This window comes from Patella vulgata, chromosome 7 (assembly GCF_932274485.2).
Source record: "Patella vulgata chromosome 7, xgPatVulg1.2, whole genome shotgun sequence".
Lineage (NCBI taxonomy): Eukaryota > Metazoa > Mollusca > Gastropoda > Patellidae > Patella > Patella vulgata.
In genome coordinates this window covers 29,199,562-29,222,011 of record NC_065885.2, presented here as the reverse complement: position 1 = coordinate 29,222,011, position 22,450 = coordinate 29,199,562, and the positions used below count along the sequence as shown (strand labels likewise).

Below are 22,450 nucleotides of genomic sequence, written 5' to 3'. Positions count from 1 at the left end.
CATCAATATTTGTACCATCAGAAAGATAGAATGCTTGATAGCGCGGTATGAAGAAAACAAGTATTTGTCTACTTAAGATATTAATTAAAACAGCTAAATTAAATATTTGCAAGTGTGTGGTGAGCTCACTTCAAACGTGCATCCTGTAAAACATGTTCTGTTGTGTAAATGCAAATGTACAACAACTAAAACCCAAAAGATAATAAATATTATGCTTCTTTAAAATCTCTGATCGTCAAAGTAAAAAAATGGGAATGTTGAATCTCTATTTTGGTTCTCAAGACACTTCTTTCAAAACTGATGCATTATTATTTGTTTTATATATTTTTGTGTTTTTATTTTCTCAAAGTATCACTACTGATCTAAATGATTTCTCATAATAAAAATAACAACTTTATCATGTTGTTTATAAGAATTATTTTCTAGGAACATTTGTCTATTTGGATGAGTAAATTAAGCCATGAAAATTACTGTCTGAGTCATTCTAAAACATAAAAGTGTTTTCGTCCTGTATGAACAAATTACATCATGATGGTATTAACTATATGTTTAAAATCACCTCCTGGAAAATAAATCATTTCACACAGGTTATAGCATGCTATATATAGCAACAATACAAGTCACAGTTTGGGTGTCTTCAGACATAAATATGCCACGATGTCTGTTATTTTGTTTCCATCTTAAATACTCCAATAAGATCGCTTTGCAATCTTCTGGCTCTTTTGAAATATTTTTATGACTAAAATCTACTGTATATGTCTTATTTTTAAAATATATCGGTGTGAGTCGTAGTCAAAGCTATCCAATGTTAAAATGAGTTTGAGTGGTTTTGCTGGTTTGTTTGCGATCTGATTAAAATACAGATCTATATTTTGTTTTGTTATTTATACATTCGGTGGCCTCCACTACAGGAAGATCTGACCGGTTGTAGTAGGAGGTTGTGTCAGGGGGTGTACAAGCCACTTTTGACCCTAGGACATCAAACACTGGATTAAACACTAATTGTCAGGGTTTCAAGTGGGTATTCTGAAATACAACTTTTGCTATGATTTGTTTTTATTTTATCGATGCGAATGTCTACCCACAGTTTCGTGTGCTAGACGATAGAACTCAACTCATCAGACCACTCAACCAGAACGCAGGTTATTTAATTAACTCATCAAGATCCTCGTGTCATGGAGACAAGTAAAATGAAATTTGTAACTACAAACAAACGAAATGTTTGTTCTATGAACCCAAAAGCAAATAAACGCTTATAAAATTTGATATCTTTAGCATAAATTGAGTAGGCTGGTGATAATTGTTTCATTTTCAGTTTTCTATGTAATAGCCTTCAGTTGCATTTTATCATTACACTAACTCATGCGACTAAAACTGCAGTTTTTTTTTATTATAACAAATGTTTGTAAAAGTGTGCCAATGCTCTTTCAACACGTGACTGGTGGCACGTTGTGATGTACAGATGTACTGTTGAAAATACAAGCAAACGGGGTGACTTAAAATATAATGGATAAGTTTTTAAAAGAACATAATTAATTATATTCACTTTATCATTTAGCATGGCTCAGACAGTAGTAAAATTCAATATGATGCCTAACTGCGCGTATTCCCTTTTATCTCTGATTGCAGGCAATGTAAAATCAGGCCCGTGGGGGATGATGGGGTGGTGGGGGTTGGGCAGCTGCCCCTTCTGGCCAACGAACAACGCCCCTTCCATTGGACAAAAAACGAAGTCAACGACCAATGTGCCCATAAAGCCAAGAGACAATGGTTGGGCTGCCCCCTGCTAGCTACGGGCCTGAAAATATTTTTATAACAAAAATATACAACAAAAAATTTATAACAACCTATAGAAATAAATCTGAATATAGTATAGTCTATGTTATCAAGGTAAATCTAACAGATTATTTTTAGCATACAAATCTTGTGTTATTTCATAAATCATTTTTTGCTCTGTTACGATTTGTTCTAGGACTTCTTTTCCCTTTTCTACATCTTCTATTTTCATATTTTTCATTAATTGATCACGATGGGGTAAAGTGTGTACTGCTAGATAAACTGCTTGACGGATGAGAAACGGATGAAATTTGGCTAAAGATCTTCCATACGCCTCTGAAGCAGCAGTAGACATTTTTGAGGAGCTTTCAGCTTTACCAAGCTCGGTCATGAACTCGTATGTAAACTCCAAGGCTCTGTGAAGTCGAAGCAAGGTTCTACATCCCGAGGCTTTCTTTTTATTATTAGTTGTTTTGTGTTCCACTTCATATTTTATCATTGACTGGATGGATTGGTAATGTTGGGATTCACTGGGCAATTTCCGATAATCTCTTAAAATGTTCACCTTTTCTTCTACATCTGATGCCACAAATGAAAAAACTTTACCCAACAAATAAAATAATCTGAAAAAAAAAAAAATCAATTTTAATAGTTTAGAGAGAGAGAGAGAGATATGGGGTTTAATGTCCACTCGACACAAACTAGGTCATTTCGATACAAACTTATGGTTCAATTTTATTTCAATAATTCACTTGCGTGTAGTGGTCTGTAGCAGTGGGAGGAAGCCGGAGAAAACCTAGGAGGTTGGACAGGTGACCCTACTTCTTGTCATGTACAAGCGGGGGGATCAAAACCACCTAGCTTGACTCAATGATAGACCTAATGATCGATGTGAACGCGTTAACCATCTGGCAAACCCCCAATTTTACTCTAGAAAAGTTGGGTCTGGTTTTGTGCCCATTTGATGAACACCCCCCCCCCCCCCGCGCTGAGCCTCCAGACTATAAAAGATGAGTGTCACTAATTGTCAGCCCAGCGATTAGGGCTGTCTGCTCGAGTGACGTCAAAGGTTTTCTGACTTCTTTGCATTAGAGAGTGCTTAATGTTGATAAACATGATGGCGAGCGGATTTGGAAAAAGTGAGAGACTTAAACATACATATACTACAGATTCTGAGACTAAACTGCAGAAAATCCCAGAATTTACTTTGGCTTTGATGTAAATGGACAGCAATTAAAGACAACATGAAAGTCACATGACCAATATGGTTTCTTTAAATAGACTCTTTACGGTATAGCTTTTGGTATTTCCTCGAGAATACAATGTTTTGATTTGAGTTCGAGGGGTCTGAATGAATCAAATTTTTGATAGATTAATTAGTTTGAATATGTTTTAATCCAAATGTAGGGTGCCCCACCATAAATAAATATCTCGACACAATATTTACATATACCAAGCCTTAAATAAATTTCGCACATTTATAGTCACTAAATAAATGGTCATGTTGTATTTAATAAGCTATGACCATTTAGCGAAATCTTATCATGAAAATATTGTACGAACACATTAGCCAGAACTGATTGTGATTCATGATCAGGTAAGATGGTGTTATTCCTTGATGTATTTTAACCATCCATAAATAATAGACGGAAAAATGGTTACGAGTGTCGGACATAACATCCATGCACTTTTGAGTAAAAAATAGGTTACATTTGATTTGAAATTAGTCTCGCTTAACCAGTCTACCGACCATTCTACGTCTGATTGATAGGTCAGGATATTGAAGACTACTTTTTTAATGAAACATAACTGAAAGTTGTCGAACAAGAAATTGAATTTAGAAATATGCATGTTAGGCAATTCAACAATTGTTTTAAGAACCTTGTAAAAGTCAAATTTAACTACTGCTAGTATCATGTTCTTGCCTAACCTGATTGTTTCAGAGATATTTTTTGTACTAAACCAAAAAGTGCCGTTCCTAACGGTACAGTTAATGATGATAAAGCAATTTAAAAAATAAAACAGACTTAATTTCTAAAGCTGCTGTAATAACCAAAAAGTTAAATATTACTGCTATTCAGAATCGTCAACAATAGACTTTTTACGGCTGTAATAATAGTTGATAGATGTGTATAGCTAGAATTGCACGTGCGATGGCTACTTATAGACTCTAGCGCTGAGTATTATCGCATTGCATAATTTGCCAGAAATCACTTTGAGACAAGCCACTAATGCGTGCATATCTCGCTGTGTTGAGTTCAACTTTCTGTAGAGAAAATTTTCAATGTAATGTATAGGGCACCCTAATCCAAAAAGTTAGATGTTACTCTTTAATATTCTGAAGACGTAACATCAAACATCCGAACAGTCAAAACCTCGTCGCAAAAGTTGATAACTAGTTTACTTCTTTCAGCGTACGGCTAAATTCCCAATTTTCAGTTATCTGCACCACTAACACATTAAACTTACGTATCATATCCATCTATTTTCCACAAAATCTTTTTTCTTGTCTATTTTAAGAGATTTCACAAAAATATTCCGCGATGACCAATAACAAACAGGGAAACCGGAAATCACCTATATTGGCGCGAGGTGAAGGCTGCCAAGATGCATTAGGAACAGGGTGCAACATGAAACGAAATCAAGAGTTTATTTGAAGGCAATCCTTTTAATGTCCAAGTCATTGATTAAATGGACATCAATAAACAAAAATCATAACATGTCATTGTTTTTATTATGATGCTTATCCGGACACGTACTCCTTTTAAGATTTCGGGTCAATTTTTTCGTTGGAAGACCTGATAATCGATTCCCGTTCATTGAGAGGTCTATACAGTGAATGACCCAAATGCTGTACTTGATAATGAAAGGAAAATTTCACCTACACATTATTTTTATACAAGAAATGTCTCGTTTTATCTAGACACCGCATAATACTATTAATACGTACAGCTTGGGACACCGGTCTCCATTTCGAGATGATGACTGACGGGTTTCAGTTATTTGAAAACTTATCACAAATATTGAGTTAGTTGCTCGGCCCTTAGGTAGAGGATTTTCAGGGATTTTAAAACAAAATTAAACAGTTTTATTCTCAAAAAAATTATCGGGATTAGCAATTTAACAATTCAATAAAGTAACAAGTTTTTTTGTTGACATTAATTGACATCGTCTGTGAACATACTTGCAAAGCTCGTCGTAAGCATCATTATATCGATCTATGCTTATCTCACCATCAGCATCTTTGCACGCCCTAAACAACTGCAACAGTCGTTCAAGATTAAAGTCAGACTTTTTATCAGTTTTATTCGTTGCCATCATCAAACAACCGGAAGAGCCCCGAGTATAATTTTGACCGTATTACGAATCCACATTTTGTCATGGTATTTAACACTGCGCATGTGTAGAAGTCTTTATTAACATGACGCTTTTCGACATACGAGGTATCTTCTATCGGTATACAGACAACTCATCCCAAAGACAGCTCATTCAAGACAACTCATCCCAATATAAGACAACTCTTCCAAATTTAGAGGACATATCGCCCCAACCTTAAAACTTGGGTCGAGTTATAAGACAACCCATCCCAACAAATATAAGTACTAGTTATATTTGTGTTAAAAATATTGCTATCTTCGAAGACAACTCAGACCAATCTGATTTTGTTATAAAAATGTGTTATTTTAATAAAATTCATATTGTTGTTTTAATCAAATTGATGGATGTGTATCACTGTTTGTATTAATGTTTTAGTAGTACTTTGTTGTTTTACCTTCTACTAACATTGTTGTACCAGATCCACGCAGTTCAAGCTATTCCAACTGTGGAATTCTTATAGAAACCAAACTGTTAGCAACAATTAGTTATTAAAAAGATGTGGAGGAATCTATGGACCGACAAACCACTCCAGTGACAGACTAAGTGACTGAAGAAAAAACTTCGTAAGAAAATGAAGAAAAAAACTTATAAATGTATTTTGTGTTGATGTAATAAATGTATTATTTAATAAATTGTTGATATCTCGACTCATGTATTAAACCAAACAAAACTAAGTTGGGATGAGTTGTCTTTTATTTAGGGATGAGATGTCTTCTATCTTGGGGCGAGTTGTCTTCTATCTTGCTCCATGGCATGTCTCGCTAACCATTGTAAACCAGAGGAATCTGCTTTGGAGGACATGTCACTATTATGCAAGTACCATAGTTATTATGCATAATAATATGTAGATTTATTGTGAAGATCCATGGTTCGATCATAAAGTTCTGCTTTAGTACTAAATCACTGCCCGTTATACATCGGCAGGATAGAACGAATCAGAATGGTAAATAAAAATGTCTGGTTAGGTGAGACTTAAGCGCATGCGTAAAGTTATTGTTTACGATTGCAATAAGGAAGATCCCAAAATAAAAGGAAATCAACACTGGTCAAAGGGAGGCCACTTTGAATTGTGCCACGCTGAAGTCTATTTTTAGTATTAACCACAAAACTAACCACGTTGTTGTACGAAGAGCTTTAAAACATAAAAGATGGATTCGATCAGAAACGGATGGTTTAGCGAACTCAGCCCATTGTGGCCGGGACAGTGTATGTCATTAGAGGTTGACAAAGTTTTATATCATGAGAAATCGAAATTTCAAGATATTTTGGTGTTCAAGAGGTATCAGTTACAGTAGCCCATCATTATCATGGGCAATTCTTTTTACAAATTCTTATTGACTTCTTTTAATTATTTATATTATTGACATTGTCATTGTCAAGAGTATTTTGATGCAGTCGCCTATATATCTGGTTTATCCACACCACCCCGAATAATCAAGCTTTCCTGGTCAGTTGCATATTTGTCTGACAAGTTGTCGGGAACCATGCTTGAACAAGTCCGAAAGGTTCTGGGTTGATATTTTAGTTGATGGTCGGAATTGAGAACACCTTAATTAGCCATAGTAGTTTTGATTATCCAATCCATTCCATGATTAATTAGTATTACATTCTTACATTTTATATTTACATTTCATATACGGTACTTTAGGCAAATTTCAGCACTTGAATAAACTGATAATCTAAACTAAAATATTAAATCAAATAGACTAATGATAATTTTAGTGATTAAATCTTATATTTTATTATTTTTGTGTGTTGTATTTCAGCAAAACATATGGTAATGTTTTAGTGTTAGATGGAGTTATTCAGGTTACCGAGAGAGATGAACATTCTTATCAAGAAATGTTGGCCCATATTCCCCTTTTCTGTCACCCAAATCCTAAAAAGGTAAACACCTAACAGTACAGGCCACCAAAATAGTTAATTTGTTGTTGACAAAAACGGTTAATTTGTTTGTTTTGTTATTTTAAATTGGGGACAGACACGATTGTCACTAAAAACTTCAGTATTTTATTTACTTGGGAGCACAGCGTTTTCTAAAAACAGAAAGTTCACATTAGACATTTGTCTGCATAATCCATTTGACATAACGTACTGTTTGTCCCACCAGTTTGTTTAGTCATATCATATATTTTTTCTTCAAACAATTTGCCACAATATTTTTTTGTTGTTGTTTTGTCTTCTATGATTTTAAATCAAGACTGATGCTATTGAAATATTGGAAATGTTAATAGTGGGCTTACTAGTATAAAACTTTTTCTATTGATATTAAACTGATGATTAGGTTTGAAGGTAACTAAACACTGTAACTCAGGTATCATTTAATCTTGTGTATCTAGCACTGATTTCTTTCACATTCGTTTAATATCCAATCTTTGTTTAAAAATTTGTAAAAACTGTTTAAAATCACCATAAATCGTTTAATTTGTACTTCTGTCCAGTTTAAAGCTGACCATTCAGTTTTGATAATGAGTGTCCAATTTACAAGTGTTTAATTTCTCACTCACTGTTAAAAAATAAACAACCCAATTGATTAATGATGTATTATGATTAACCCGTTAAGTGCGTAGGTCGTTATATAACGTCCTGGACAAGGGCATGTTAACGATTGTATACAGAGTCAGTTAAAAGCCTGATTAAATAAATGTGTTTTAAGTTGTTTTTTAAAAGAATACAAAGATGTACAACATCTTAAACTAAATGGTAGATTATTCCATAAAACAGGTGCTTGATAACTAAAAGAGCGCTGACCATAGGAGACTAGTTGAACAGTTTTGAGCTTTAAAAGTAGTTTATCTGATGTACGTAATGTTCGGCCAGGTGTATAAAGTTCTAAAAGATCTGAGAGGTAAACAGGAGCTAAATTATTTAAACATTTAAAAGTAAGTAATAAAATCTTAAAATCAATTCGATATTTAACAGGTAACCAGTGTAAATTATATAAAACAGGAGTTATGTGGTCACAATTCTTAGTTAAAGTAACAAGTCTAGCCGCAGTATTCTGTACTTTTTGTAATTTATCTATAAGCTTTAAAGGTAAACCAACTAAAAGTGAATTAAAGTTATCTAATCGAGAAGTGACCAGAGAATTAACAAGTGACTTAGTGGCCTCTACAGTTACACATTTACGTATTTTACCTATATTTCTAATATTAAAATAGCACAATTTACAAATATTATTTACTTGAGCTCCCATAAGCATAAAACTATCAAAGATAGCGCCAATATTACGAGCAGAATAAGATGAAAATATATCACAATTACCAATTACAACAGGGGGGTTATCTTGTGCAGATTTACTTAATTGATGCCTTGAGCCTAATAACAAATATTCGGTTTTATCATCATTCAATTTTAGAAAGTTCTTTGACATCCATTTTCTAATTTCACTAATACAGTTCTCAAGTTGCAATTTTGATAAATTGAAAGAAGATGGACAATTAGGTGTAAATGAAATATATAATTGAGTATCATCGGCATACAAATGAAAGCTGAGACCATATTTTCTGACAATATCTCCTAATGGTGACATATAGAGGGTAAATAAAATCAGACCAAGAACAGAACCTTGGGGAACCCCAGATGACAAAACAGATTCAGACGACGATTTGCAATTAACTAAAATACACTGTTTTCTACCCACAAGATAGCTCTCTAAAAGATTTAATGCAGAGCCACAAATACCGAATTTAAATTGCAGTCTACTTAGAAGAATGGAAGGGTCCACCGTGTCGAAAGCAGCAGATAAATCTAATAAAATTAAAAATGTACATTTTCTATTATCAATTTCCATTAAAATATCAGTTGAAACCCGCGTTAAAGCTGTTCCGGTACTGTGAAATTGTTTATAAGCACTTTGAAATGGTTCATACAAACAGTTATCATCTAGATGGGCCTTTATCTGAGAAGCAATACATTTCTCCAATATTTTAGAAATAAAACTTAAGTTAGAGACTGGCCTGTAATTTTTAAAAACATTAGGATCTACATTGTATTACTGTTATCATTCCTTTTTAAATACGTCTCAGCGATATATCAGAAATTAACCTAAATCCGTAATGGAAAAATTTTACAAGCCGAATTTTTGGAATTTATTAGATAATATACGAAACCATGTATTAAAATTTCTTCCAAGACGACAGTCTTGTCAAAATCACTGACTAAAGTGTGTCTGGGTAATCGCGCTGGCTTCATAGTAGAACTTCCTGTTTACGGAAAGGCTTCGTATTTTTGCCGAGTTAATTATACACCGTAGACGCGTCATATTTATGAATAAAATAAATAGATTGTTCATAGCGTGGCCAAAAAAATGTAACTTCACAAATATTTTCAACAAATTTTCTCTTACTAATAAATACTAAATTTGACCGAATAATTAAAGAAGTGCGTGATTATTACGGAAGAAAACAGACATGCGGGCGGGTCATGAGAAACAGACAATTAATTAACCGCGGCCTAACAGAATAAAGTCATTCTCTCAAACCTCATCCAGCCAGCTTCATTGGGCGAGTCTGCTGATAGAAATTGCTACATCTTTTCCCTTCTGGAATCAAGCTGTTGTCCAGGAACTCAGATGGTAATCTGTTCCGAATCTAATGAAAATCTGCCTTAAAAGTTTACCATGATTTCTTTTATAGGACTCCTGGATATCACGCACAGAAAAGCGTGCCTTGAACTTGTGCAATTTCTGATATGATTGGTTACTTTTGCCAAATGATAAAATTAGTAAATTTCCAAGTACATGTAATCTCGTGGTATTTTTTGACACATACAACCAGCTATGTTTTGGTTCTGTAACTCTTTTTATGTGTCAACCTGTCACTTATTCACTAAGTTGATTTAAGGACAATTCTACATATATGTGAATCTAATAACTTGCCAAAGATATTAATTAATGAAATATACTGCCACCATTAATTTCGAGAGCAAAAATTCTAGCAATATTAATACAAATTGGACACTCATTATCAAAATTAATCAGTCAGCTTTAAACTGGACACAAGTACAAATTAGATGATTTTCGGTGATTTTAAACGATTTTTACAAATTTTTAAACAAAGATTTGATATTAAACAAATGTGAAAGAAATTAGTGCTTGATACACAAGATTAAATGATACCTGGGTTACAGTGAAAGGAGTTCTTCTTTAAGTGACATTTGGTAACTGAAGAGTAACTTAAAGGAGCTAAATTGCTAATATTTGGGACCTAGAAATTGACCCAACCAAATGGGTGGCAACGCATATAATAATGTAATCTGATTGTATATAAACTGATTTACATTCAATTGTTTCCGTTTTGGCTCTAGTTTCAAATCAGTTACATCCAGCGAAATACGGCATGAGTCTCAACCGAATGGCAATTTCTAGCGTCTGGTTATTCCAGTCTATTTGACATGAGATGTGGAATATGTCTAGCCTCGCTCTTTCTAGTCACTTGTTACAAATGACACTGAAACGCACTATGGTACACGATTCATGTACCACAATAGTAAAATGTTTATTTTGTCTTAAATATTGGATATCAGAAGCCTACCTTTTCCTGGTAATATCACAACATCAATGTTGATTTGAATTGACAAATAATTTGCGTTTTCAACGTGTAAGACTTTGGATGATATTGAGTTAGAGACTTAGTTACTTTAAATATGGAATAACAATAACGACTGAGTTATGAACTTGCAATGTTTACCGGTATGCGATGGTACTCTCATCTTTATCAAGCAAATGATAACATATACATATAGGTATTTATACAATAATAGGAAGCTATAAATGAATACATATAGCCTATAAATAAAAAAAAATTTGATCAAAGCAATGATAATGAGCTGAATATTAATGTGTAATTCACTATTATATTATCTATTTATCAATAATATTAATGTGCAATATAGCCAATAACCATATTTATTTTATTAAAAAATGTGAACAAATCAATAAATATAAATATATATATATAGCTAGTATCGTAGCGTTGATGATAAAGATGAGTAGAGAAGGCTCACTGAGTAATAAAAATATAGGTCTAGTTTGAATCATTATTTAGTCTACTAAGTGTTAATAATAGGTGATAACTGATATAGAGTTCTAGCTTGATAAGTCAATTATGATATTTGTATTAAAAGTTAATGTAGAGATGGAGTTCTAGCTTGAAAAGTTAATTATGATATTTGTATTAAAAGTTGATATTGTGACAGAGTTCTGGCTTGAGAATTTGATTATGATATTTGTATTAAAAGTTAATATAGAGATGGAGTTTTAGCTTGAGAATTTAATTATGATAGTTGTATTAAAGGTTAATGTAGGGATGTTGTTCTAGCTTGAGAAGTTAATTATGATATATGTATTAAAATTTAATGTAGAGATGGAGTTCTAGCTTGAGAAGTTAATTATGATATTTGTATTAAAAGTTAATGAAGTGATGGAGTTCTAGCTTGAAAAGTTAATTATGATATTTGTATTAAAAATTAATATAGAGATGGAGTTCTAGCTTGAGAAATTAATTATCATATTTGTATTAAAAGTTGATGTAGAGATGGAGTTCTAGCTTGAGAAATTAATTATGATATTTGTATTAAAAATTAATGTAGATATGGAGTTCTAGTTTGAGAATTTAATATTTGTGTTAAAAGATGCATTTATACAAGAGCTAAATCTGCCTATTGAAAGTCTTTTTCTTGCTTCAAATGTTACATAAATTATTATTTAGACATGTATTCACATGACAAGTCCACAATCAACTCTCTAGACAACCAGATGGCCTAGATAATGAATGGATTAGAACACCCACACCATTTAATAATTTAATGTTAAAATGGATAATCAAGACTTTGTTTATCGTAGCAATGGTACTTGACAATCAAGACTATCTTGTCAAAACTTAAAACACTTGTAACTTTGCTCATTTTCCATTATCTATTTTTGAACTATTATAGCAAGAATCTAAATCTAACATAACACATCCTTAAAAGATGGTGGAGAGGGAATTATAGCTCGAGAAATTAAATGTTAATTATAATATCTGTTTTAAAGGTTTTAATAATAGGTGGTGGAGATGGAGGGGTAGCTAGAGAAGTATTAAAGCACCCAGAAGTAGAGTCTGTTGATATGTGTGAAATAGATGAGGTAAGTAAACTTAAATATTTGTCATAAATGTTTTTACACAAATACCTTTAGACTACAGATCATTTGATACTTCTTGACTTGTTTTGTCTTTATAATGTGAACGAAAGCACAAGTGTCATGTCACCCATAAATCAAAGCTTAATAGATCTGTGAAACTAATTTCAGAGATACCATGTATGAAGTTTTCTATTTTCAGAAAGTTATTGAAGTAAGTAAAAAGTATTTGCCTACTCTATCAACCAGTTTTGACAATCCAAAATTTACATTAAATGTTCAAGATGGTTTTGAATATATGAAGCAACATCAAGGAATTTATGATGTTATTATCACCGACTCCAGTGACCCAATAGGTAAATTTTATCGTTTTTATACGCCCACATTTTCATGTGATATAAAATAATTAATAGAATACAATATCAAAAAAACATTGTTTTATCCAACGTTTCGTCAGTAAAAATACTAACTTCTTCAGGGATGAAGAACATAATACAAAATGACTGGAAGTCAGTTATGACATCATAGGAAGTTATGACATCGTGGGAATGATGACGTCATAGACTTACATACATAACGTGAAAGGTTAGCTGAAGGTAAAATTTTACAAGTAAGGAAAATTATGAATGATTTTGAAACCCCCTGGATTTAACTCATTTAAACCGTTAGGCCAAACTGAATCAAGTCTATGAATCCACAGACTTTCTGCTGTGTTCAAATTTTTCTGATCTTTGTCAGGAATTTTTTGTACTATGGTACACACGAAATCATGACCCGGTATATTAAAATGGGGGAAATGGCCAGGTTTTTTAAGCTTAATATTACTTCTGTGCTTATTAAGTAGAGTGCTGAAAGGAGTAATGGTTTGGCCTACATATTGTATACTACAGGTTTTACATGTTAAACAATAAACAACATAAGAACTGGCACAGTTGACAGAGTCTCTCATCTTGAATGATTTCATGTGTTTACTGGTTACTTCTTGATTAGGCTATTACACATAGTCTCGCATGATTTGTATAATTTGTCCTTAATATGGTTATTAATAGTGTCAGAACTTCTCAACTTATTTTCTTTCAAGATATTGCCAATACTGTGGTTCTTTCTCTCTGCTATTATTATTTTTGCTGCTATTCATAATTTTTGTCATACGTGAACTTGTGTCTAAAATACTTCGGTCTTTAATCATTTGGTGAAGGTGAGTTTGTCGAGAATCAAAGGTAGTTGTCCATGGAATAATGTTCACATTAGTATCGGTCTTTGATTGGTAGGTCAATAATTCAGTCCTGGTCTTCTGATCTGCGCATTTAAATGCCAAATTTTCTTGGGGGTATCCGATTTGTTCAAGATAGGATCCAAAATTTGTTAGGTTTGATTTGGTCCCGCTATCTTTACTACAAATCTGTTTTATCGTAGAGCACCACTGTACGGGATAGCGTTAAAGGTGTGTTTGGGGTGACAACTTGATGGAGGAAGATAATGATGGCAATCTGTTTTCTTGGAATATAGATTTGTCTCTAACTTGTCTTTTTCTTTGACAACTTTTACATCTAGGAAATTAACTGAGTTGCTATTGATATCTACAGTAAACTTGATCTTTGGATGTTGTTGGTTTAATTTTGAAACAAAATTATTACATTCTTCTAGTGGGAGAGAAGATAAAGCCTGATAATCGATGAATCTGCATGAAATATCTTGTTTATTAGGTAATGGCTCATAGTAGGTTTTCATCCAGTATGATATATAAATGTTAGCATATGTCACAGCAAACAGAGTTTCCATGGCAGTCCCTGATATCTGTCTATAAAACATACCAGAAAATTCAAATTCATTGTTGTGAAGAACAAAATCTGCTACAAATTCTACAAATTATCCGATTAAAAAAACAAACTTTTTAGTATATCACTGCTACACCCTAATGATGGTTGAGTTCGAATTTAGTGAAAATCACACCAAAACTTTCAGACAAAATGGCCGTCCCTTGTCCGCTAATAGTGTAAAAAAATGGTATATCAAGGTTGTGGACTCTCTAGAGGTCATAATTTTCACCCGATTTTGATGAAACTTGAAATGCATGTTTATAACCCAAAGATCTTAGTTACTGTTGATATTCGCGCATACCAGTTTGTAATTTCCTGAATTATGGCCCCCGATTGTATGAAAAATCGCTTTTTTAGTTTGTGGTCCTTCTAAAGGTCACAATTATTATCTGATTTAAAAAAATGTTTGAATATATCTACGTTACACCGTATTGTTGGTTTAGTATAAATTTTATTAAAATCGGACCAAAACTGCCAGACAAAATGCCCCCCCCCCCGTACGCAAATAGTGTAAGCATCTGGTATATCAAGGTTGTGGACCTCCTAAAGGTCACAATTTTGATTCGATTTTGATGAGACTTGAAATGCATGTTTATAACCCAAAGTTCTTGGTTCCTTTAGATTTTTGCGCATATCGGATCGTAACTTCCTGAATTATGGCCCTTGATAGTACGAAAAATCGTGTTTTGAGCTTGTGGTCCCCGTAGAGGTCACAATTTTTATCCGATTTAAAAAAACGTGTTCAAATTTCAGGAAAATCAGACAAAAATTGTACGCAAATAGTGTAGAAATATGGTATATCAAGGTTGTGGATCCTCTAGAGGCCACAGTTTTTATCCGATTTGGATGAAACTTTAAATATATGTTTTTATCATAAAGCTCTTGGTTCCTTTTGATAATCACACATATCAAAACGTAACTTCCTGGATTATGGCCCCTGATTGGTCAAAAAATCGCATTTTTAGCTTGCGGCCGCTCTGTACGCAAATTGTGTATAAGTATGTAATACAAAGGTTATGGACCCTCTAGAGGTCACAATTTTTATCTGATTTTGATGAAACTGAAAACATATCATTATATTCCAAAAATCTGAGTCCCTTTTGATATTTGCGCATTTCAGACCATAACTGTCTGGATTATGGCCCCTGTACTTTGATGAAAAAAACAGGCATTTTTCCTGTCAACACTAATCTTAATGGCATGAATATTGTTTGGATTACATGTGTATTATGTCAAAAAGTTGAAAGGTGCCGTCACGGGTCATACAGGGTACGTGCAACCAAAATCCAAATTGTTCCTGGTTTGAAATGACAGTTATTTAAACTTTGGGAAATAACTAATGAAATTTCACAGTTATAGCTTTATTAAATGTATGGGCTTTCCACAAAATCCTAATCTGTCATATATCTACGAAATCCCCTTTCTGCCTATTGTAATCATGAAGAAAAATTATTTTTAGTAATTGCACAGAATTGTTCTACATATAATTTAAGAAGCCACTAGGGTCAGATCTAAATATTAAGGCCACCTTCTAGCCCTGTTTACTGCTCGTGACCTTGACAAAATCTGCAGGTGACCTTAATATTTAGACCTAACTGCCAATAGGTAATTTTCGAAATTTTGATGGCAATGTATTTATTTATATTACAAGTACTATGTTGATAATCCATATTATTGTAGGTCCTGCATCATCACTGTTTGAAAAGTCTTATTATGAACACATGGAGAAATCATTGAAACCTGATGGTATTTTATCTAGTCAAGGTAAATAATATCCAATGGCTACTGGTCACATCTGAATTTTATTTCTTTTTTTTTTTTACCAATACCAGTAGTCAAATATATCCTGTAGGCGTATATATACATGTATATGAAAATGTATGGAACATAATTAATAATAATAGCATTTCACTGGGATGTGTTACAGCATGTAGTTACATGACTAGAATACAACAACTTGGGCTTGACAGGAAACACTTCAGAATATCTAAACAGACACTCAGAGATAGCCCTTGCAGTAGGAGACGGATGTCTATCTGATTATTTAGATCAGATGGTAACTTGCACACTCTGAATAAAGTTTCCAAAAAGGACAGCATTAACATTCATGTGCCAAGGTCCCAATGATTATGATTAAAATGTAGTCATATTTGTTACTAGATTGAGTGGCTAGAAACAACCTTGTTTGTAAGTTATTTCTGTTGAATACAGGTTAAAAATTGAGGAATGAATTACAGATTTTATTATATTTCTGATTTGATTTTAGGTGAATGTACCTGGTTACATTTAGATCTAATTAAGGGAATGTTAGATTTCTGTAAGACTTTGTACCCTACTATTGGTTATTCCTATACAACTATACCTACCTATCCTAGTGGACAGATAGGATTTATTCTATGCAGCAAAAATCCAGTAAGTTGATATTTAAATTTGTAGATGACAACCACCTCTAAATTGCATCTTGCTCTAATCATTATGACAATATTTACCCCAGTTTATAGTATCAGTTTAAATCTAGGTACTAGTGGTTTGACCTTTAACCCATGTCTATTTCTACAGATACAACCCACTTATCATTCTATCCTTAAACTGTTTTATCAGACATCCTGTTACATTTTTCTTATGTTAAAGGAGGAATCCCACTTTTTATACGCCCACTTCTTCATGTGGACGTATATATTGTTGTCGCCCCTGTCCATCTGGACATCCGTTCACATTTTGTTTGTGGACACTCTACAGGTCACAATTTTTATGAAACTTGAAATATAGGTTTATATCCTTTATATCCTAAAGATCTTGGTTCATTTCGATATTGACTTTATTGGACCGTAACTTCATGGATTATGGTCCCTTATTGTATGAAAAATCAAATTTTTAGCTTGTGAATATCTAGAGGTCACAATTTTTATCCAATTTTGATGAAAGTTGAAAGTATAGTTATAATCTTATGATCTTGGTTCCTTTTGATATTGGTGTATATCGGATCATAACCTCCTGGATTATACCCCCAAATTGTACTTAAAATAATGTTTTTAGCTTGTTCTCTGTCCATCTCTTGCAAAATGTGGGTGTATCGTGCATGGCAACTGCTTGTTTTAGTATCTCAGAAAAAAAAAATTCTCTTGTGCAAATCCAATGTTGTAATGTACAGAAATAGTCTGTTTACCATGTATGAAAGTTGAGCTGTTTTATATCTGGGATTCCTCCTTTAATACCTATTTTTTGTAACTAATATTTTATTTGACTATGATGTGGTAGATACACTGTGTTATTTATGAATGGGAATTAAGTTTATTTAAACTACTGTTATTTAAAACTTTAAACATACATTATGCAAAAGCTAAATCTGCCTATTGCAAGTTTTTATTTAGGCTTCAGATGTTATCGAAATTATTAATTAGACCTTTATTTACACGACAAGCTCAAATTCAACTCTGTAGACCCACGGATGGCTTTGATACAGTTTGGATTTAAACAGTCGCCCATTTAAAATTAAAATGAACATTTTCTTTTTTTATCATCTATTTTTGAATTATTATAGCAAGAATGGCCAACTCTTTATAAAACTCTTAACTAATGTATCTTTAAAGAATGTAGATTTGAGAAATCCAGTTAGAAAAGTGACTCAAGAACAGTTAGGAAAAATGGATTTGAAATATTATAATACAGAAATACATCGATCAGCATTCGTACTACCAGAGTTTGCTAGAAAGGTAAGACCTTACTGACTGCACCAGAAAATAAAAAAAAAACATTGGAATGCCTGATTTTATATTAAAATTCTTTAGATGTAACAATGCTATGGTTTGAAGGAAAATATGTTGTTTGATCTTGTGAGCTTCAGTTGTTTAGTTTGACACCATTTTGAATCAGGCTTAAATTATATTATGGTAATAATATGATACTGTCTGAGCTATGTATGTCAGAATTCAGAGATTTAGATTTACTCCAAAACTGAAGAAGAAATCATACTAGCTGTATGAGACTGTCTTATGGAGACTTTATTATACATATATTTGTTGTCCTCATATTCCGAGAGTCCGGGCGGTGCGAAAGGGGAAAAATATCTTGCCATTATATAAAACATCCCTCACTGACCCTCAGCTATAGCTGACTTCTTTTCAGTTAATTTATGTTATATTTTTCAGGCTTTACAATAATTCAAGTGAAGAAGATATTTATTTTATGCTGGCCATGATTAGGTGGAGACAATGTATCATAATGTGATTTTATATAACCTATGCATGTAATTTTTCATTAATTCCCTAACTTTTTAAAACTACAGATATACATATTCCAGCTATGAACCAGCCCCACCCCAACCCCTACCAAGGCTCCCTATAATAGGGCTTGGTCGGCCCAACAGTATTTTACCAGATACACCATATAACTAATTTATTAAACCCAAATAATGTTGTTTAGAAATTCCTGTATATGGCACTGCACAATTCTATTGTACACTTGATCTATGGTTTGACTACAGTGTTCCATCTAGTAAAGACTAATTGAAGCTTGGGGTAAAACCAATAGGGATTATAATGAGAAGTGTGTGTATTCACATTGACCACAAAGTTGTAATTTGAAGAAGAGTAAGCAGGAAAAATTCTTCCCGGTGCATTATGTCAGAATAACCAAGTATTGTGCAGTATTCAATCTCCTTCTCATGGCTTTTCTTTCCCACTGCACGTTTAAACTGAAACCAAAGTATCTACTGCAATTTATAGAAGAGCGATGTAAATCTCTTTCTTTTTCATTCTCCAATGTCTGTAATATTTTGTTAATGTTGGGCAGTTAGTACTGCATTGTCTGGTAATATATGCACATAGAAAAGAAAGCTATTAGCTAACACATTCCAGTTCACATAATACTTCACCAATCTGGCACCAATAGTTCAGTTTTCTATAAATTCAAGTGTAAGAAATGGAGAACAGAATTTAAAAAATAACAGCTTAATATTTTCTGTACCTCCAGTTAGTTAAAAATCTTGTCTCTTGAATTTATTTGTTTGTGCATTTGTGTCATAACCTTTGAAGTTACCAAAGTATAAAACATAAATGTGTGTATTGTTAATTGTTTTAGCATATTCATCTTGTGAATAAGGAGTATTTACAATATTTTAAAATTTTGATTGGTATTGCGGTATATACTATAAACTGACATCATATATAGTGAGAAATTCAATGCCAACAAACCATTATTTTAAAGATCGTGCCATATGTATAAAGTTATACATATTCTGTATAATGCTAGTCCATAGTTAATGTGTTTTTTTTGTGGTATATGTTCAATTAAAGAATATTATTTACATTTTGTAAGCATCATCAAAAGGTTCGGTTGTCATACATCTTCATATTGGTTACTATACTAAATATAAACAATTGCCCTGTATACTTTTATAATTATATAATTTGTAATATTTTTACAAAATATACTTTACACATTTTCCTGCTCAGATTAAATAATAGACTCTATTGTACAATCTGATTAAAATAGGGATCTATATTTCGTTTTTTTTTTTTTTTTGTTCTTTCAATGGCCTCCACTACATGTAGGACTACATAAAGATCTGACCGGTTTTAGTGGGAAGTCATAGTGCGGCTTTTGACCATATGATGTCAGAATTTAGATTAACCAATCAGCATGGATGTTTCAAGTGGGTATTTGGAAATACAACTTTTGCTTTGTCTTCACTGGGAATGTCTACCGACAGTTTCGTGCACCACACGTCAAGAACTCGCCACAACAGACCGTTCCACTGGCTAATACCTCACATCATCTCTTCCAGATCGGCAAAGTCTAAAAATTAAATTCCACTGCATATTTCGTCAAGTTCGCGAGATTTAAATAGGGTTAGGACACCTGATTGTGGTTTAGGGCTACTGTTAGTGCTAGCTCTGTTTACATCCCGTGACTTTTGACAAAATCAGCAGTTGGCCTTAGTTTTTAGAACTAACACTTCCAGACCCGAGAGTACCCACTGATCATAAGTGAATATTCGCAAGGCCGCTACAATCACTGATAAGGATGACATCTATGCGACTTAACGAGTCTCAAATATTAACTTTTTTCCTCCGACAAATTAAATTCTAAAACATTTTTTTGTTATGTATTAGAAAAATAAATAAAGACGTTTGAAGTATTTGTAGGTAAAAATTATTTCCTATTTAGTGTAAATAGGTATTAAAATGAGTAAAAGGCAAAAATCTTTTAAAAGTCGGAATCTCTAGTTCACTAGAGAATTATCTTTTGAATTGGAGGTTAATCCCCAATACACCATATAGTTTTAGTATGCTCTTCATTATTGAACGAATTGTGGGGAAAAACCTTAATGCTTAAACTCATACAGTTTGTCTCCAAGCCGTATTCACGCTAGATTTAAAATATTAAAGGGACAATAACACTCTTGCTGGCTTGAAAGCTCCAGAAAATAAATAATATCTCTATCTAAGCACTAGATGTTTAAGTGTCCTACCTGTTGTGTAAATTATCCATTACATCCTATTTTACTTGTCCAGAGGGTTCGAAAATATTTTTAAATCGAAGTTTCATTTGAAAAGGTTTACGTTAGACGTTTCAAACCATTATGTTGAATTTTTCAAAGTTTTTAAATAAGGTGTGTTAAGATAAAATTTGTATCATCAATTAATTGAAATATTCTAAAATAGTACAATTTGTTGACCAGAATAAAGATTGGGACATATTATTCAGTTACAACAAGAGTGGTATTGAGCCTTTAACAAGGATTCTGTCTATTAATGTTATATCGGCATATAAACGCTATAAAAGTAAGTAATTTATAGTTTCTAAATGCATCGGACCCAATCTCTTTCTAGCATTGGATATCTATTCCTAGTGGTACACATTACACAATTTATATGTATTTATAGTCTTGCCTATTTTTAATTTATACCGGGTTGCGTGTACGGTGTGTGTACCTTATCCTTATCAAAGTAATCATACTTAAACAAGTCAAAGTTGATTAAAAAGACGCAAAGATCATAACGTCACAACACAAATTACCCGTATTTCATTATTATTTGATATAATAATCAATCATAGGTGACATCAAGTGTTAAACAGCACATGTCTTGTTATTATTCATACTAAAATTGGTATCAGATAGAAAGGGATAAGAGCAGCTGTACTGTTACAATGGCAACTCTTCCAATTATGACACACGCCAGCATCTTTCTAATTAAACCGTTATAACCCACCATCTAATTGCCGTTTGTTTTTCACGGACAGGGTTACGAATACTTACAATAAACACTTTATCCTTTGGTTGAGATATTATATTTTTACACGGGTGGATAAAGGGGCACTGTTGTCCCCCGCAGGACAACCTAATTAATTACCTGGTTCTAAATTTGGTGAGGTTTACTACTAATCATGTCCCAATGGATACAGTAATTGCACAAGTAACGATTTGATATTCTACTCCCGGTAAATAATATATTAGGCTACACTAACCATAATAAATGCTAGTGTAGCGTCAAACAGTAGTTTTCTTTTTAAGATTAATGAAAAAATACAGTCATGCAATCAAAACACGCATGTTTCTAAATATTTTTATTTTAGTTTGGCCTACTTATCGAGCCGTGCGAGAATATTTAATACACCTATTAAAACACTAAGAATAAAGTTGTCTGTAAGAATTGTCTATGAATCGACGCACGTGCCATATCAACGATCAAACTGATCCCCATCGGAATTCAAAATAACTGGCACGCATGAGATCTGTATCAAATTTGTGTTAGGTTGAAATATTAATTTTTACTCTCTTTAACTTAAAGTACATCAACATGTCTATTTCTTCACCATTCTGATAGTGATTATGGCCATTACCAGTACCGTTGATGTTGTCTTTCCCAGATTGTCTTGTTCCAGACTCGCACATCTGAAGAAAGAAAATAACTTGAAAAGGTACAAGGCTTTTCTCCCTTATACCAAATAATTATTTCGAATCGCTTTCTAGTCTGTCGCCGTCCTAAACAAATTTCTTTATTTCTTTAATAAGTTAAAACATTAGCTAGAGAACATAGGCGTACGGGGTCGATGACTGTTGGGGTGGGGAAGAGAACCCAAAATGCCCGAAAAAATAATTTCTAGAGGGCGGCGTCAGTCTTTTGCGAGAGACGAAGGGGCGGTGCTTACCGTGTACGGATCCCCCTAGATAATTTGGAAAATTTGACGGCCGCAAACGCGTTTTCCTGCTATTCCAGCTCGTGAATTGAGTTAATTGGCGTGGTTTCGATTCCCCGGTTGTACGTGACAAGGAGTAAGGTCGCCTGTCCAACCTCGTTGGTTTTCTCCTGGTCCTCCGGTTTCCTCCCACTGCTAAAGACCCTATGCGCAA

The 22,450-nt window shown here is 33.2% G+C and overlaps 2 protein-coding genes across 3 annotated transcripts; one reads left to right on the top strand and one right to left on the bottom strand.

Annotated features, from left to right (window-relative positions):
* Window positions 1–1,363: 1,363 nt before the first annotated feature.
* Window positions 1,364–5,162, bottom strand: LOC126827098 (ceramide-1-phosphate transfer protein). The gene is made up of 2 exons (XM_050556290.2): window positions 4,961–5,162; window positions 1,364–2,399 (listed from the first exon to the last, which is right to left on the bottom strand). Exons 1-2 carry the CDS (start codon window positions 5,095–5,097, stop codon window positions 1,886–1,888), a joined length of 651 nt encoding a protein of 216 aa, XP_050412247.1. The 5' UTR covers window positions 5,098–5,162; the 3' UTR covers window positions 1,364–1,885.
* Window positions 5,163–6,181: 1,019 nt separating this feature from the next.
* Window positions 6,182–19,596, top strand: LOC126827099 (spermidine synthase). Of its 2 annotated transcripts, XM_050556291.1 has the most exons (8): window positions 6,182–6,433; window positions 6,921–7,041; window positions 12,188–12,280; window positions 12,477–12,630; window positions 15,775–15,858; window positions 16,361–16,506; window positions 17,685–17,807; window positions 18,243–19,596. In XM_050556291.1, exons 1-8 carry the CDS (start codon window positions 6,303–6,305, stop codon window positions 18,252–18,254), a joined length of 864 nt encoding a protein of 287 aa, XP_050412248.1. In that variant the 5' UTR covers window positions 6,182–6,302; the 3' UTR covers window positions 18,255–19,596. The 2 variants fall into 2 exon arrangements, with proteins under 2 accessions (XP_050412248.1, XP_055958480.1); XM_056102505.1 differs by lacking the exon at window positions 6,921–7,041 and having other exon boundaries at window positions 6,306–6,433.
* The last annotated feature ends 2,854 nt before the right edge of the window (window positions 19,597–22,450 follow it).

What these genes read in the sequence shown, in the direction of transcription:
- LOC126827098 (XM_050556290.2), bottom strand. Translation starts at nt 5,097, where the DNA reads ATGATGGCAACGAATAAAACTGATAAAAAGTCTGACTTTAATCTTGAA. An exon ending in GCTTACGACGAGCTTTGCAA is followed by an intron (nt 2,400 to 4,960) that starts GTATGTTCACAG and finishes TTTTTTTTTCAG; the next exon opens with ATTATTTTATTTGTTGGGTA.
- LOC126827099 (XM_050556291.1), top strand. Translation starts at nt 6,303, where the DNA reads ATGGATTCGATCAGAAACGGATGGTTTAGCGAACTCAGCCCATTGTGG. An exon ending in GTCACCCAAATCCTAAAAAG is followed by an intron (nt 7,042 to 12,187) that starts GTAAACACCTAA and finishes TCTGTTTTAAAG; the next exon opens with GTTTTAATAATAGGTGGTGG. An exon ending in TTCTATGCAGCAAAAATCCA is followed by an intron (nt 16,507 to 17,684) that starts GTAAGTTGATAT and finishes GTATCTTTAAAG; the next exon opens with AATGTAGATTTGAGAAATCC.